Source organism: Periplaneta americana, chromosome 2, assembly GCF_040183065.1.
Source record: "Periplaneta americana isolate PAMFEO1 chromosome 2, P.americana_PAMFEO1_priV1, whole genome shotgun sequence".
Taxonomy (NCBI): Eukaryota; Metazoa; Arthropoda; class Insecta; order Blattodea; family Blattidae; genus Periplaneta; species Periplaneta americana.
In genome coordinates this window covers 135,370,469-135,385,722 of record NC_091118.1, presented here as the reverse complement: position 1 = coordinate 135,385,722, position 15,254 = coordinate 135,370,469, and the positions used below count along the sequence as shown (strand labels likewise).

At 34.7% G+C, this 15,254-nt stretch overlaps 1 protein-coding gene across 1 annotated transcript in view; it reads right to left on the bottom strand.

The window, feature by feature from the left end:
* Nucleotides 1-9,586: 9,586 nt before the first annotated feature.
* The window catches only part of LOC138695182 (sodium channel protein Nach-like), a 42,497-nt gene continuing 36,829 nt past the window's right edge, over nt 9,587-15,254 (bottom strand). The window contains exons 10-12 of the mRNA XM_069819640.1: nt 14,050-14,137; nt 13,756-13,850; nt 9,587-11,806 (exon numbers count right to left, since the gene is read on the bottom strand). Of these exons, the coding sequence (XP_069675741.1) occupies nt 11,472-11,806; nt 13,756-13,850; nt 14,050-14,137 (518 nt within the window). The 3' untranslated portion in view covers nt 9,587-11,471. The remainder of the gene's footprint in view (nt 11,807-13,755; nt 13,851-14,049; nt 14,138-15,254) is intronic.

Sequence of the window (15,254 nt, the reverse complement as noted above, 5' to 3'; positions counted from 1 at the left end):
GATATGATACGTTACGTTGTGATATGGTGCGATACGATGTGACTTAGTTCGTTACGGTACAATTTGATGTAATTTGGTAAATCTCTATATGATATTATGTAATTTGATACGTTACGGTAATATATAGTATATGACACGTCACATGATAAATGATACGATATTTCCCATTACATGATTTATATGACATCTTGATATGATATACAGAGTGCCTCTAAATTAGACCGATAAACTTTGGGATCGGACAGATAACGTCATTTCAAACAGTTTTTGTTAAGGAACCCATGGGCTAGGACGCTTCGTTTCAGTGCAAGAGTGGTTTAATGCTACTACCCAATTTGATTACTCCATCAGCGCAGTATCATTCTACGACCGCGTTTGTTTATTCGCTGATCTTGGTATCATGCTTTACTTCAATTTGATTATTACCTGTGGTTTATGAAACCCCTGTTGACTCTGAAGAAGATCTTGCAACACGCATTGTCTGCGCAATAGCTGAAATCAGGGAAATGCCTGGCGTCTTTGAAAGGGTACGACAAAGTATGGCACGTCGATGCAATGCTTGTCAGGATGTCAATGGACGTGTGCTCCAGCACTTGTAGTGATGAGACAGTAAAGCAATGACTCCTTACTGCTAATTTAAGACTGAAGTGAGTGTTTTTTCTTTACATTCGCTTTGTGTTTTTCTGTATGTTTGGATCAATAAATTGTGCCTGTAATATTAATGATTTGTTTATTCACTTTTCACGCAACTGATTACTTCAATCCCTTCCTGTATGATCGAACCATGGGTTCCTTAACAAAAACTGTTTCAAAAAAAGTTATCTATCCGATCCCAAATTTTGTCGGTCTAATTTAGAGACACCCTGTAAACTTTCATGATGTGACGTACGATATAACATAATATGACATATATTTTAATCTATTTCGCAATGTTACTGATTGGTACTTATTTCGTATTATACGTTTTGTCCCCATTAAACAGTTTATATAACTGGATCAGAATTATTTTCTGTACTCATAAATTTTTTGATAATTTTAACATTATCTGTTATGTTTCTCAATTATATATGTTCTGGAATAATTACTGAATTCACTGTACATCAAAGTATATACATACACATATTCCATGTTAGTACGAGTATGTGAAACAGAATTGCAATATTAATATTTCATGTTACAGAATTTAATAGCTATCTGACTTTGGTATACATAGCCTATATTTTTCTCCGTGTATCATACACAAAAATGGTAAACATTCTTGCCACGTTCTTTTACAGAGTCACGTGGTTGAGTTGAATGATCTATATATAAACAAATAGTCCCGGAAAAGATTTCTATATAATGACGCCTTGTTTCTTATTTTAGTCCCATCCCTCCAGGCTCTTCAGAGTAGTTAGGATTTGTATACATTTGCTGTCCACAAATATGTGCCCTGTTTATTTCTTCGGTACGAGGCTCGCCAGATTACATTCGGAATGCCATGCTTTAATGGGAATTAGTTCAGGATTCAGGGGAGAGATATCATACGGAAAAGATATCATCATATTCATTAGCATATCGTCGTTGTTCCTTCAATAACTCTTATGTGCAAAATATAAAATTGTTCAGTAGGAAGAAAAACACATTTATTCATTCTATGGTCACTGCTCCACCTGAAACATTACATAAGCAAGAGACTCTTGAATTTCTCAGATCTTACCCCCAACCTGTGTGGGATAAATTCTTCTTTAAATACATTAACCCGACTGACGTAATGAAGACGCTGCGACGTATGAAATCTAAAGCCCAAGGTATAGACAATATGAATATCACTCTCCTGTATAAAATAATAGATGTGATCCTGCCGACCATCACACATATATTCAATGCATCTATTATGACTGGGTCCTACCCCTCACTCTGGAAAATGGCATTAGTGAAACCTTTACCTAAATCTAACACACCTTCTACAGTAAACCAATACAGACCGATATCAATTCTTCCCACTCTTTCAAAAGCATTAGAACATATTGTACATGGACAACTTATGAACTATCTCGACGAACACAAACTCCTCGATGACTATCAATCGGGTTTTAGACATGGACACAGCACTTCTACAGCCCTACTTAAAGTGACTGAGGACATCCGTGAAGCTATGGATAGGGGTGAAGTAACGGCACTAACTCTTCTCGATTTCAGCAATGCCTTTGGTTCTGTTGATATCGACTTGCTTCTTGCAAAGATGAAGGCTTTGCACCTGTCAGACAATACCTTGAGCTGGATGGACTCCTACCTACGTGACCGCCAACAGTGTGTTTCACTTGATAATCAATTCTCCCAATGGAGATGCACAAAGGCGGGAGTGCCGCAGGGCTCCGTATTAGGTCCACTACTTTTCTCTATCTACATTAATGACGTATCAAAGAACTTACAGTATTGCCGATATCACCTCTATGCCGACGACCTACAACTTTACATACATTCCAGACCCAATACGATCAATGAATCGATTGACAAGTTAAATTGTGACCTAGCCACTGTCTCCACTTGGGCGGCCAATTTCGGACTCGCACTTAATCCAAGTAAGACTCAAGCCATAATTATTGGACATAAGCGTTTAGTTAACTCCCTTAATAACAGGAATCTTTCAGTTGTTACCCTTAACAACACGCTAATCCCTTATTCATCTGTCGTAAAAAATCTTGGCTTCTTTTTTGATAATAATCTAAGTTGGAATTTTCAAGTTAAAGAAACGATAAAAAAAATCTGTTCCTCCATTCACTGTTTGAGTCGCTTGAGAAACTTCTTGCCCCAGCAACTAAAACTTACCCTAGTGCAAACCCTAGTAACGCCGCACTTCGATTATTATGACGTTTTGTTAAGTGACCTAAGTTCTGAATTGTCAGTCAAGTTACAGCGAGCTCAGAATATGTGCGTCAGATACGTGTGCAACATCCGACGGTATGATCACATATCACCGTCCTTCGCAAGTCTCTCGTGGCTCCGACTTAAAGAACGTAGAACTTTACACTCTTTGTCTTTACTCTTTCGAATTCTGCACACTTCAACACCAAATTACCTTTCGTCTCGTTTCTCTTATCTATACTCTAACCACGATGTAAATACCAGATCACTTATCTGTGGCACGCTAAGTATACCTCTTCATAGAACATCTTGTTATTCATCATCTTTTACAATATCCACCTCGCGTCAATGGAATTCCTTGTCACAAAGTATTAGGGGCTGCAAGACAATAAACACCTTTAAGAACAGCTTAAAAGATAACCTTATTGGCATTTCACTCCAATCATACTGATTTAAACTATCACTGACTACATTGTTACTTTTTTCTTTAGACATCATCCTGATTGTGCTGTATTTTAATTGTCTCGTAATAATCTCTTTCTATTATCTAATATTATTTGAAATATATTAACATTCTATGTATTTTAGTTTAATTCTGCTACACAGTTTATTTCAGTGTTTAATTAATAGTTCATAGTATTTTGTTGTTTAATTTGTAAATAACTTTTGTATACATGTAACTCTCATCTCAATCAAATTGTTGGATTCTTTGTAAGTTCATGCATATGTATATACACTTTTTGCTGGTTGAGTGGAAGAGAAGGCCTTACGGCCTTAACTCTGCCAGCTAAAATAAATCATTATTATTATTATTATTACTTAGGAGAATGTGAATTCTTAAATTTTCGAAACAAATAAATATAATTACATATAGGAGATTTTATTATTTGCTGTATCACTATTTAAATTATTTAATAGACTAAAAATCTGAAAATCGATAAATGAGGCGTCTAGAATCAAAACCCTCCAAGTCCACAAAACAAAATTTGTGGGAAAATGGAAAAAACTGTTTCCATATAAATAAACATTCTTGGGATATAAACAATGCTTTTAACAAGTATTTTATTATCATTAGATACGTTCAAACAAATTACAGGATTGCCCCTTCATTGAAACTAACAAATTCGTGAGGTTAAATTAGCACCTAACTGATTTTGAAACTGAAAAGTGTATTTGGAGGCTTTCGAAAGTAAGAAAATTAGTTCTAAGCATAAAAATGAGTCAAAAAGGAAAACATTTTAATTTAAACCTTACAAATTATGTAGGCAATGAAACCCAGACATGAAGTATGATTATGCACATGCTTTAAACATAACAACAGTATAAATTTGAATATATGTTACACTTTTTAAGTTCATACAAATTTTACACAATATTGTCACATTCCTCTTCCTCCAGATTAACAGTTCCTTCTTCGTCTTATTCTTCACGTTCAATTATATTGTTTTTTCTTGTTACTACCTTTGCAACAACGGTGTCAGTTCTATAGTTAAACTCGTCTTGCACTGTTATCTGTTCTTTCAATGCAGATCGTCTTAAAATGAATCTTTTACAAGGACTGAACTTTAAAATACCAGGAGCTTAAAATTATGTCTGCCTCTTTCTTCCAGTCTTGAAGAGGTAGGCCTACATCTTCATTTTCAAGATTAAAGACTGTTCCATATTTTCCAATAATATTTTTATATTCTTGGGGATCTACAATCACTTCCTTATTTCTTTTTAGATTACTCCAAATATGCGATCAGGAGGGAGAAATGAATGCCCAACCACAGGAAATGTAATTTACACTCTTTTGATAGTTAGAGGTGCTTCAGTGAGTAGCCATTTAGAGCACATTCCAATCATTGTTGTATTTTTATTTTGTGCAGTAATAAAATTGTCTTATTGCTGATTATCTGATGAAGAGTAGAAAACGGAATGAAACTTCTTTATGTCCAACAAACTTAAACTGTTGGATTTCTATTTACTGCCAACAGCATGATTAGAAGCTGGTATAGCAGGAGGCACAAGAGGAGTACCGACAAAGTTATGTAATTAATTATTAATTGGTAAGAATAGGCCTACAGTATGTTATAACAATTTAATACTATACATAATATTTATTTTCATCATATTATGTTTTCTATGTGATGAAAATATAATTTCAACCACACATACCTTTCTTTCCTTTTCATTTCTCTTTTCCATTTCTCCATTGCCGTGTAAAGCAGTCCCACAACCTGATTGGCAGAAAGGGACTTGGAGGTTTTTGAAACTAACAATGGCCGAAATTCAGTTGGATCTAGCGGATATTGAAACTAACCCTAACTTTTGTCCAGCATTTTCAGAGAAATCCAGCGGATATTGCAGAAAAATAATGCCAGCATCGGATTGGCCATGCGAAGATACGCAGAAAAATAACTTTATCTCATTTTTTTTCTTCGATGGACTTGAAGGGTTTTGATTCTAGACGCCTCAAATATGTCACATAGGAGTTATTGCAGGAACAACGACGATATTTAAATGAAAATACAGGAGTTAAGATTATTAAAAATCGGTTAGATGCAAACCATTCCTCTCTCAATAGTAATTAAAAGAGCTGTCATACTTTTCGTTTTTTTTATGTAAATAAAACAGCACTTCCCCTGCGTGAAAATAGTTTCAACGTAACTTTAGATACAAGAGATTGTTCAAATAATAGTCCTTGCTTTGTCCTAAAATTCTTACTTGTGAACAGATATTTTGGCATTATAATGGACCGAAACTTACGTTGGGAAAAAATATAGATTATCTTTGCATTAATAAAGACAATTAATATATACATTTTTACCAACTACGATACCTTCTGTCATGTAGCATAATACGATATTTTTATTAGCTTCATTCGAATTCTTATTATGGAATAATAGGTTGAGAAGATATAACAAAATCTGCCGTTACCGCTAATCAACCTATTACGAAAATAATTAAAATTATTGATTAAATAACCGTTTCGATTACCCAACAAACCTCTTATATAAAGATTTCGAAGATGTAGACATAAAAATTTACGAATATTTAATATATTACCACACAAACAAAATAAAGTACTATACTTTTCAAATTATCATGCTTGTTATATAAGAATATATGCTATTTACCCCTTCCTTCCAGTAATAGAACTAAGCGTAATATGGTCTGAGGCATAGCTCTAATTTTGGAAGAAGATTATACAAATTATTATTTTGTAATATTATCCATTCCTGACATTAACGAATAATTTTGGTTTTAAAAGAAGGTACCGTACGTAAATTAATTATTTTTGCAAACTTTTCTTTAATAGAAAAATGAACTTTTAAGAATATTGTCTTTATTATACAAATTATAACTAGGCTTACCTTATTTCATTTTGTAATATACCTTGTTTATATTTTTATATCTTAATGTTGTTGTTGATGTTTAGCCTACAGTCCAGAGACAGGTCTGAACCTCACAAGCAATACCAACAAGGGACCACTTATGAGGCAACAAAGTAAGGAGATAATTGAGTAGGGTGGCCAGTTCCTTTTCACCTCTATTGCATACATCGCCGACTAGCTACATATTACACTAATCAGACTTCAGATGTATGAAAACAATTATTCTTTCTCTGACACAAATCGTCAAGTGAGATGTACTGCCTGATAATAGATGTTCTGTACATATCAGCCAGAACCTCAATCAGAGGTATATCTCAATTTATATTTCTAATTTTGACTTTTCAAGAACACTCCCGAGCATAAGCTTTAGCTTTCTCGAGAGTTGCCTATTTATAAATTATGAGCCTGTGATTTAAAATTTTCGTAAAATAGATTAAAATTAATTTGCATTATGTTAATTTAGGAATAAAGGTATGGATAGCAGTAAATATGTAAATATCAAGACCTGAAGAATGTATATACAGATCTGTATAAAAATTAATTAGCCTTGTTCTTTTCATGGAGGAACTGTAACAGTGTAAATTCATACCCCTTTAATAACCACAAGAAATATACACCATTATATTAGTATGCATTTCAGAAGTCACTGTTTTCCTATCGACTTTCTTAAAACTACGTTCAATATTGGTTTCAATGATGAAGATTTTGATAATAATGATAATAATAATAATAATAATAATAATAATAATAATAATAATAATAATAATAATAATAATAATTCAATAAAGTACCAGTAATACACAATTCTTTATTCAAATTCTCTTTCAAATTAGGGATGATATTTAGAGACTATAAATGAAGACTGGAAGAGAGAAACGCTAAAAGTGCAAAACATTGAATTACCAGGAAAGACGAAAAAACACAAAAATTGATATTACAAATTAAAATGAAAATTCTTATAGTTTCATATCACTTTTAATACCTAACTTGAACAATGTCTCAAAATCACATTAATTTTGGGATGCATTCCCATATACATAAAAATAAATATTTTGGTAAAGATGTATGTGCTATGCTGCATTGCCAAAAAAAAAAACGCTGAATGTGCTATGCTGCATTGCCAAGAAAACGTTGAATATGCTATGCTGCATTGCCAAAAACACTGAATGTGCTATGCTGCGTTGTCAAGAAAACGTTGAATATGCTATGCTGCATTGCCAAAAACACTGAATGTGCTATGCTGCGTTGTCAAGAAAACGTTGAATATGCTATGCTGCATTGCCAAAAACACTGGATGTGCTATGCTGCATTGCCAAAAACACTGAATCTGCTATGCTGCATTGCCAAGAAAACGTTGAATATGCTATGCTGCATTGCCAAAAACACTGAATGTGCTATGCTGCGTTGTCAAGAAAACGTTGAATATGCTATGCTGCATTGCCAAAAACACTGAATGTGCTATGCTGCGTTGCCAAGAAAACGTTGAATATGCTATGCTGCATTGCCAAAAACACTGAATGTGCTATGCTGCATTGCCAAGAAAACGTTGAATATGATATGCTGCATTGCCTAAAACACTGAATGTGCTATGCTGCATTGCCAAGAAAATGTTGAATATGATATGCTGCATTGCCAAAAACACTGAATGTGCTATGCTGCATTGCCAAGAAAACGTTGAATATGCTATGCTGCATTGCCAAAAACACTGAATGTGCTATGCTGCATTGCCAAGAAAACGTTGAATATGATATGCTGCATTGCCAAAAACACTGAATGTGCTATGCTGCATTGCCAAGAAAACGTTGAATATGCTATGCTGCATTGCCAAAAACACTGAATGTGCTATGCTGCATTGCCAAGAAAACGTTGAATATGATATGCTGCATTGCCAAAAACACTGAATGTGCTATGCTGCATTGCCAAGAAAACGTTGAATATGCTATGCTGCATTGCCAAAAACACTGAATGTGCTATGCTGCATTGCCAAGAAAACGTTGAATATGCTATGCTGCATTGCCAAAAACACTGAATGTGCTATGCTGCGTTGTCAAGAAAACCTTGAATGTGCTATGCTGCATTGCCAAAAAAACGCTGAATGTGCTATGCTGCATTGCCAAGAAAACGTTGAATATGCTATGCTGCATTGCCAAAAAAACGCTGTAACTATATGCCTGGAACAGCGATGAAAACCAACATGGCGGATATATTTATTTTATTTTATTTTATTGGGTTATTTTACGATGCTGTATCAACATCTAGGTTATTTAGCGTCTGAATGATATGGAGGTGATAATGCCGGTGAAATAAGTCCGGAGTCCAGCACCGAAAGTTACCCAATACGATCAAGGGATAAGTTAGCTAAGCAAGTTAAACGAGACCCACAAAACAATGTTTTATTAAATTACTACAGAAAATATAGAAATATTCTCACTAATGTAATAAGAAATCAGAGAATCAAATATTATTCTGAAAAATTTAACAAAAATAAAAATAATCCAAAGCAATTTTGGAAGACCATAAACGAAGCTACTGACACCCAATGTAATAAAAATAGTATATTAAAGACAATTATAAGTCGAAATGGAATAACAATTGAAAATAAGGAAACTATCGCAAATGAATTTAACGATCATTTTACTAATGTAAGTCATGACATCGTATCTAATATAAAAAAGAAAGTATTTGGTACTCATCACTATAAGCTTTATAATAAAAGTATATTATCTATGTTTATGTTTCCTGTAAACGAATGTGAAATCATTAATATTGTAAACAGTTTAAAAAATAATGTGGCTCCTGGTATTGATGGTATTACAACAAATACCCTGAAACTTATTATCGAAGCTATTTCTAAACCACTTGCCTTTATATTTAATTTGTGCATATCTCAAGGTGTATTTCCCTCAGCCCTAAAACATGCTGTGGTGATACCAATTCACAAGTCTGGTGACAAAACTAATCTTAATAATTACAGACCCATTTCACTATTACCCAGTCTCTCTAAGGTATTTGAAAAATGTATAAAAACACGGTTAATAACATTTTTAGAAAAAAATAAACTACTAAATGATAATCAATTTGGTTTCAGAAAAAATTTGTGCACTGATGATGCTATTATGGCAGTTACCTCAAAAATAATTCAAGAATTAGACGTAGGAAATAAATGTCTAGGAATTTTTCTAGACTTACAAAAAGCTTTCGATACGGTCAATCACAGTATACTTTTGAATAAAATGGATAGATTAGGAATTAATGGAATTGCTTTAAAATTATTTAAATCTTACTTAAGTAACAGAACTCAAGCAACTAAAATAAATGATCACCTTAGTAAATCACGTAACATTGATATAGGTGTACCTCAGGGGACGATTTTAGGTCCTGTTTTGTTTTTAATATATATCAACGATTTACTTAAAATTGACATTGAGAAATATTCTGGTACTCTGTATTCTTATGCTGATGATACTGTGGTTATATTTAGCGGTTCGAGTTGGAATGAAACTTATCAAAATTCTAACAGTGGTATTAATATTATTAAAGAATGGCTGGATGCTCACTTACTTTCTTTGAACGTTTCTAAAACAAAATTAATACCATTTTCATTAACATCACATGGCCTTGAGCAACTAGAAATAAATAATAATATAAGTATAACTATACATGGTTGTAACCTACCTACTTGCTCATGTAACGCTTTGAGTATATCCTCACAAGTTAAATATTTAGGCATTATTATTGACCAACATTTAAAATGGGACAAGCATATCTCTTTTCTGTGTAACAGATTGCGTAAAACAATCCACAAATTTTCCATTCTACGCTCTTATTTACCTGTTTATGTTCTGCGTACTGTGTACTTAGCTCTGTTTCAACCAATAATTCAGTATGGTATTTTAGGTTGGGGAGGAATGGCAAAATCGACTCTCCGTCCTTTAAATCTGCTCCAAAAAAGAATTATCAAAATTTGTATATATAAACCTTTTGATTACCCAACAAAATTAATTTTTCAGGAATTTGGCGTATCAAATCTAGAACAAATTTATAAACAAAAATTGCTGATTTACTTCCATAAAAACCACAATAAATTTAAATATGATCCTCATGAATACCAGACGAGACAAAACTACAGTTTCTTTCTAAATACTCCCAAATGCCACACAACTGCTGGATTAAAACACAGCAGAAATTTTGGACCCAAAATATATAATACATTAATTAGAGCTTACCCTGAGCTAAGTACACTTAACACACATAGATTTAAGAAACAAATCAGATTAATTATTTAATTGTTTAAGCTAATTGAGTTAAAATTGTTACTCTAATATTCATGCACTTCTGTATTTTCTATTTGTATATAGATCCTGTTATTACATGCTGTATGTATTTTACCATTTATTAATGTGATTGTGCTCAATGAACTCTCGTAATTTTGTGATATATTTTGTATAACTGATCTGAACTGCGCCCGAGCACGAGCTTCTGCTCTTTCGGGTTGCAATGCCTAATGTAGCTCAAGTGTATAGTATTAATAAATATTATTATTATTATTATTATTATTATTATTATTCTTATCATTATTATTATTTGCTCGTATTGGGTTGAAGGAAAACCCCGGAAAAAACCTCAACCAGGTAACTTGCCCCGACCGGGATTCGAACCCGGGCCACCTGGTTTCGCGGCCAGACGGTGTGGACTAACATGGCGGATAAAAGCAGGTCGTTGTGGTAATAGTGTTTGAACTGAATTTAATGTTAATAATGTTACATTTAAACCGAAGTGCTTTTTGAATGGTTGAAGTATATTAAGTTATTGCACATTAAGTTATTGTTTACAATTCATATCAATTTTTCCTTCACCGTGCGCTTTTTAAGAACATGTGAAATCGGTTTCCATATCTTGCTCAGCAGAGTGAAAGCTGGTCCGCAATAAATCGGGAACGGAAACGACAACGAGAACGGAAATACATTTATTTTTAACATTATTTCCGTTCTCGTTTCCGTTTCCGGTTTATTGTGAATCAGCCTTGAATTCCGAAATTTTAGCGGTGTTAGATTCAAGACACGTTGGAGTACCCAAAGGCTACTTATGAACACCAATCGTCGTGAAAGCCTAAAAATTGATAAATTTTAAAATCATGTTAGTCTTTTTGTTAGTTGTTAGGTAATCACACTTCTGATCCTATCCGCAGTCTAAACGTTGGAAGTATTGGCAGCGAGGGACATGGGATACTTCCTGCGGTAGTCCAGTCTACTCCAGATATCGGATGCGATCCGTGACGCCCATGAATGTCTCCTCCATATGGATCTGGTGGTAGGTCTTGGGCTTCAGGATGAGAGGCAGCTCAGTGTTACTACCGTTTCTTATGACAGCGTGGAAGTCCTTCTCGGTGCGGCAGAACGTGGGCACAAGGCTGATGTCCAGCAAGTCCCGTTCGCGCTTGTCGTACTCGAATTGCAGATCCTCGAGCTCCTCCACGTTGCGGAACGTCATGCACACGGAGCGCAGCATGAAGTAGTACACACATTCCACGCCGCTCAGCAGGCTGAAGCCCAGGAACAGGCCAGCGATGCCTCCGAACGACACTGCGCAAAACATAGCGTCAGTCATTAACATCATCACCAGTAGGCCTGCCATCTCCACCACCAACACCATTATCATACGACATAATCTGAATTTATTTAGAGGAAACTGTTCTATTGCTCTTGTCCAAAAATACACTACTATTACTTAAATTGAATATTTAGTATTACTACTTACAAAATTTATGTCTTAAGCTGACGAACGAATGAAAGTGCAAGAAGAAGATAATTTAATTTTATGACAGAGCATTTATGATCAAATCAAACGAACACAAATGCAGAAAAACAGCTGAAAGTTACATGAATACTAGTCCTTGCAAGAGAATTTTGGACTGAAGTAAATGATCTATGTTAGCTTCAAGAGGCCACTTATGTCACTGGGTTTGTCGCCTTCCATTCAAAGATCCTAATGTAATTATTGTGTTACTGCAAAACATAGTTTTCAATTTAAACGTACCTGATATCAAAAGCTTTCTTCTTGTACTCAATGATTCAGAGTTTTCTGCCCAAAGCCAGGTCTTTCACTGCAAACTCATAATTCTCCAATCTTTCATATTTTCTGCCTTCTCTTAGTCTCCGCATATGATCCATAAATCTTAATGTCATCTATCATCTGATATTTTCTTCTGCCCCTAAGTTTTTTTCCCGTTCACCATTTCTTCCAGTGCATCTTTCAGTAGGCAGTTTCTTCTCAACAAGTGATCCAGCCAACTCTTTTTTCTCTTCCTGAACAGTTTCAAGGCCACCGACGTGGCTCAGACGGTTAAGGCGCTTGTCTGCCGGTCTGAAGTTGCGTTCGGGCGCTGGTTCGATCCCCGCTTGGGCTGATTACCTGGTTGGGTTTTTTCCGAGGTTTTCCCCAACCGTAATGTGAAAGCAACGTAATCTATGGCGAATCCTCGGCCTCATCTCGCCAAATATCATCTCGCTATCACTAATCTCATCGACGTTAAATAACCTAGTAGTTGATATAGCGTCATTAAATAACCAACTAAGATAAAAAATGAACAGTTTCAACGTCACTCTTTCTTCAGCCACTCTTTCCAACATAACTTCATTTCTTATTCACACGCTCTATTCTTCTTCATATCTACATTTCAAATCCTTTTAGTAGCTTCTCTTCAATTCATCGTAATGTCCATATTTTTGCCTTCATACAATGTCAACCCCTACACAAAGTACTTCACTATCTCTTCCTTAGAGATCAGCAGAAGGTGTGACATCAATAATAATTGTCGCCTACTCGTCTTTTTCTCTATTCACACAACACATGACGGATTTTGTTCCTACTAAATTCGACATATTCTTTCATCTGATGAGTATGTACAGTAATGGAAAAAAAAAAAACTGGACCGACCCTTGTAGCTAATTTCAGAGCCTGTTCACTCCAGAGCACAATAGACTGGTAACTAAGACTTTCGTGGTTCGAATCTTGCCTGGAAAGGAAACTTTTTTTTTGTTCCTTATTCAAATTTATTCCCAATACTTTTCGATTGCAGCGATATTTTACTACTTAATTAACTTATCCCCAGAACATGAATTTTACCAGAAATGGAAAAATGTTGGGAATAAATTTGAATAAGGAACAAAAAAAAGTTTCCTTTCCAGGCAGGATTCGAACCACGAAAGTCTTAGTTACCAGTCTATCGTGGTCTGGAGTGAACAAGGCTCTGAAATCAGCTACAAGGGTCGGTCCAGTTTTTTTGCCACTACTGTACATTACATATCATTTTCTATCCATAACCAACGTTATAGGCTATTGTTTGAAAGCTTTCTGTTAAAATTACACAAAACAGCGATTTATTCAATGTATGTTGTAGGCCTAATGATTTCATTTCTAATAATTTTACTTAAGAAACATGCCATTTAATGAGATTGCTTATGTCCATGTAAATAATGAGAAACTGATTTTAAAGATTATTTAAGACACATATCAGAATATTTTCACCTACCCAGCAAATCCACCCATCCAAACAACACCTCTTTCTTGTAGCGCACCATAGGCCAGGAAACGAATCCCACAGCCAGAGGAACAGACACACTGGTACTGAAATAAATTACAATAGTATAAGCATAACATTGTTTTGCATGGCAAAGCCATCGCAGTAAAAATATGCGAAGTGTAAGCATACGTAGTATTGAAAGCCTCATAATTGGAATAAACACTATAATTAAAATTATACTAAAAGAAGACTAAATTGATTGCGCCCATGATGCTTGTTGGTAGGAGTCTCTGGTCTACTTACGCGACTTCCTGCAACTTTTCTAACTCGTAGACATGGTTCAAGCAGGCGAATGTGCACTTGCATTTCAGTCCATTCTCTTGGAACATATCTGCAAAGCGAGTAGAGAGAATGACTACCAGATTCGTGGACACTAGGCACTTGGTTTAACACTCAATACAATGAGAACTGACAGTGTTGTTGTCTCTGGTTGCTGAATTCATTATTAATTATTTAAATAGTCCTACTGTTACAATTTGAATAAACTGTACATGGTAGCCAACTTTTATAAGTTGAACACATTAAACTCTGCAATCAGTTTATCACTCTAAACTTAAAACAATAAGGTGAGTTTTGATGCGTTTTCTAACATAATAATTAATTAGGTAATTACTTATTGTCTTAATTCTGATTTTCAGTCGGCAGATTTGTTGTCTATTCCATTTGCATAATTAATTTAAAAAAGGCTTGTTCCTGGATTTTGAGGCGCCCAGAATCATGAGGCCCTGAGCAGAGGCACCATAGGCTCCTGCCTAATTCCTTTTTATTTTAGTAGGTTATTTTACGACACTTTGTCAACATCTTAGGTTATTTAGCGTCTGAATGAGATGAAGATGATAATGCCGGCGAAATGAATCCGGGGCCCAGCACCGAAAGTTACTCAGCATTTGCTCATATTAGGTTGAGGGAAAACCCCGGAAAAAACCTCAACCAGGTAACTTGCCCCGACCGAGAATCGAACCCAGGCCACCTGATTTCGCGGCCAGACGCGCTAACCGTTACTCCATAGGTGCCGACTCCTGCCTAAATCAGTAGGTTACTTAGCGCCAATGGGATTGGTGATAGATAATATATAATAATAATAATAATAATAATAATAATAATAATAATAATAATAATAATGGCTTTATTTAACTTGGCGGAGTTAAGGCCGTAAGGCCTTCTCTTACACTCAACCAGGATTAAAACTTGCTTACATAGTTGAACATAAAACTGGATCGGAATTAAGTAATTACATACTGATACAATTTAGGTACATAATGAGATCAAAAGAGGTAGTTACATAAAAATTTACCTCATAAAATAAAAATAAACATAGTGGAATACATATTAATGTTGTTAGAATCAAATACGAATCACATAAAAACAGAAGCCGATAATTCAATAAAAAAATGTACACAGTAAAATTAAAATAAACACATTAGTATACATATTAGTATTAGATTATA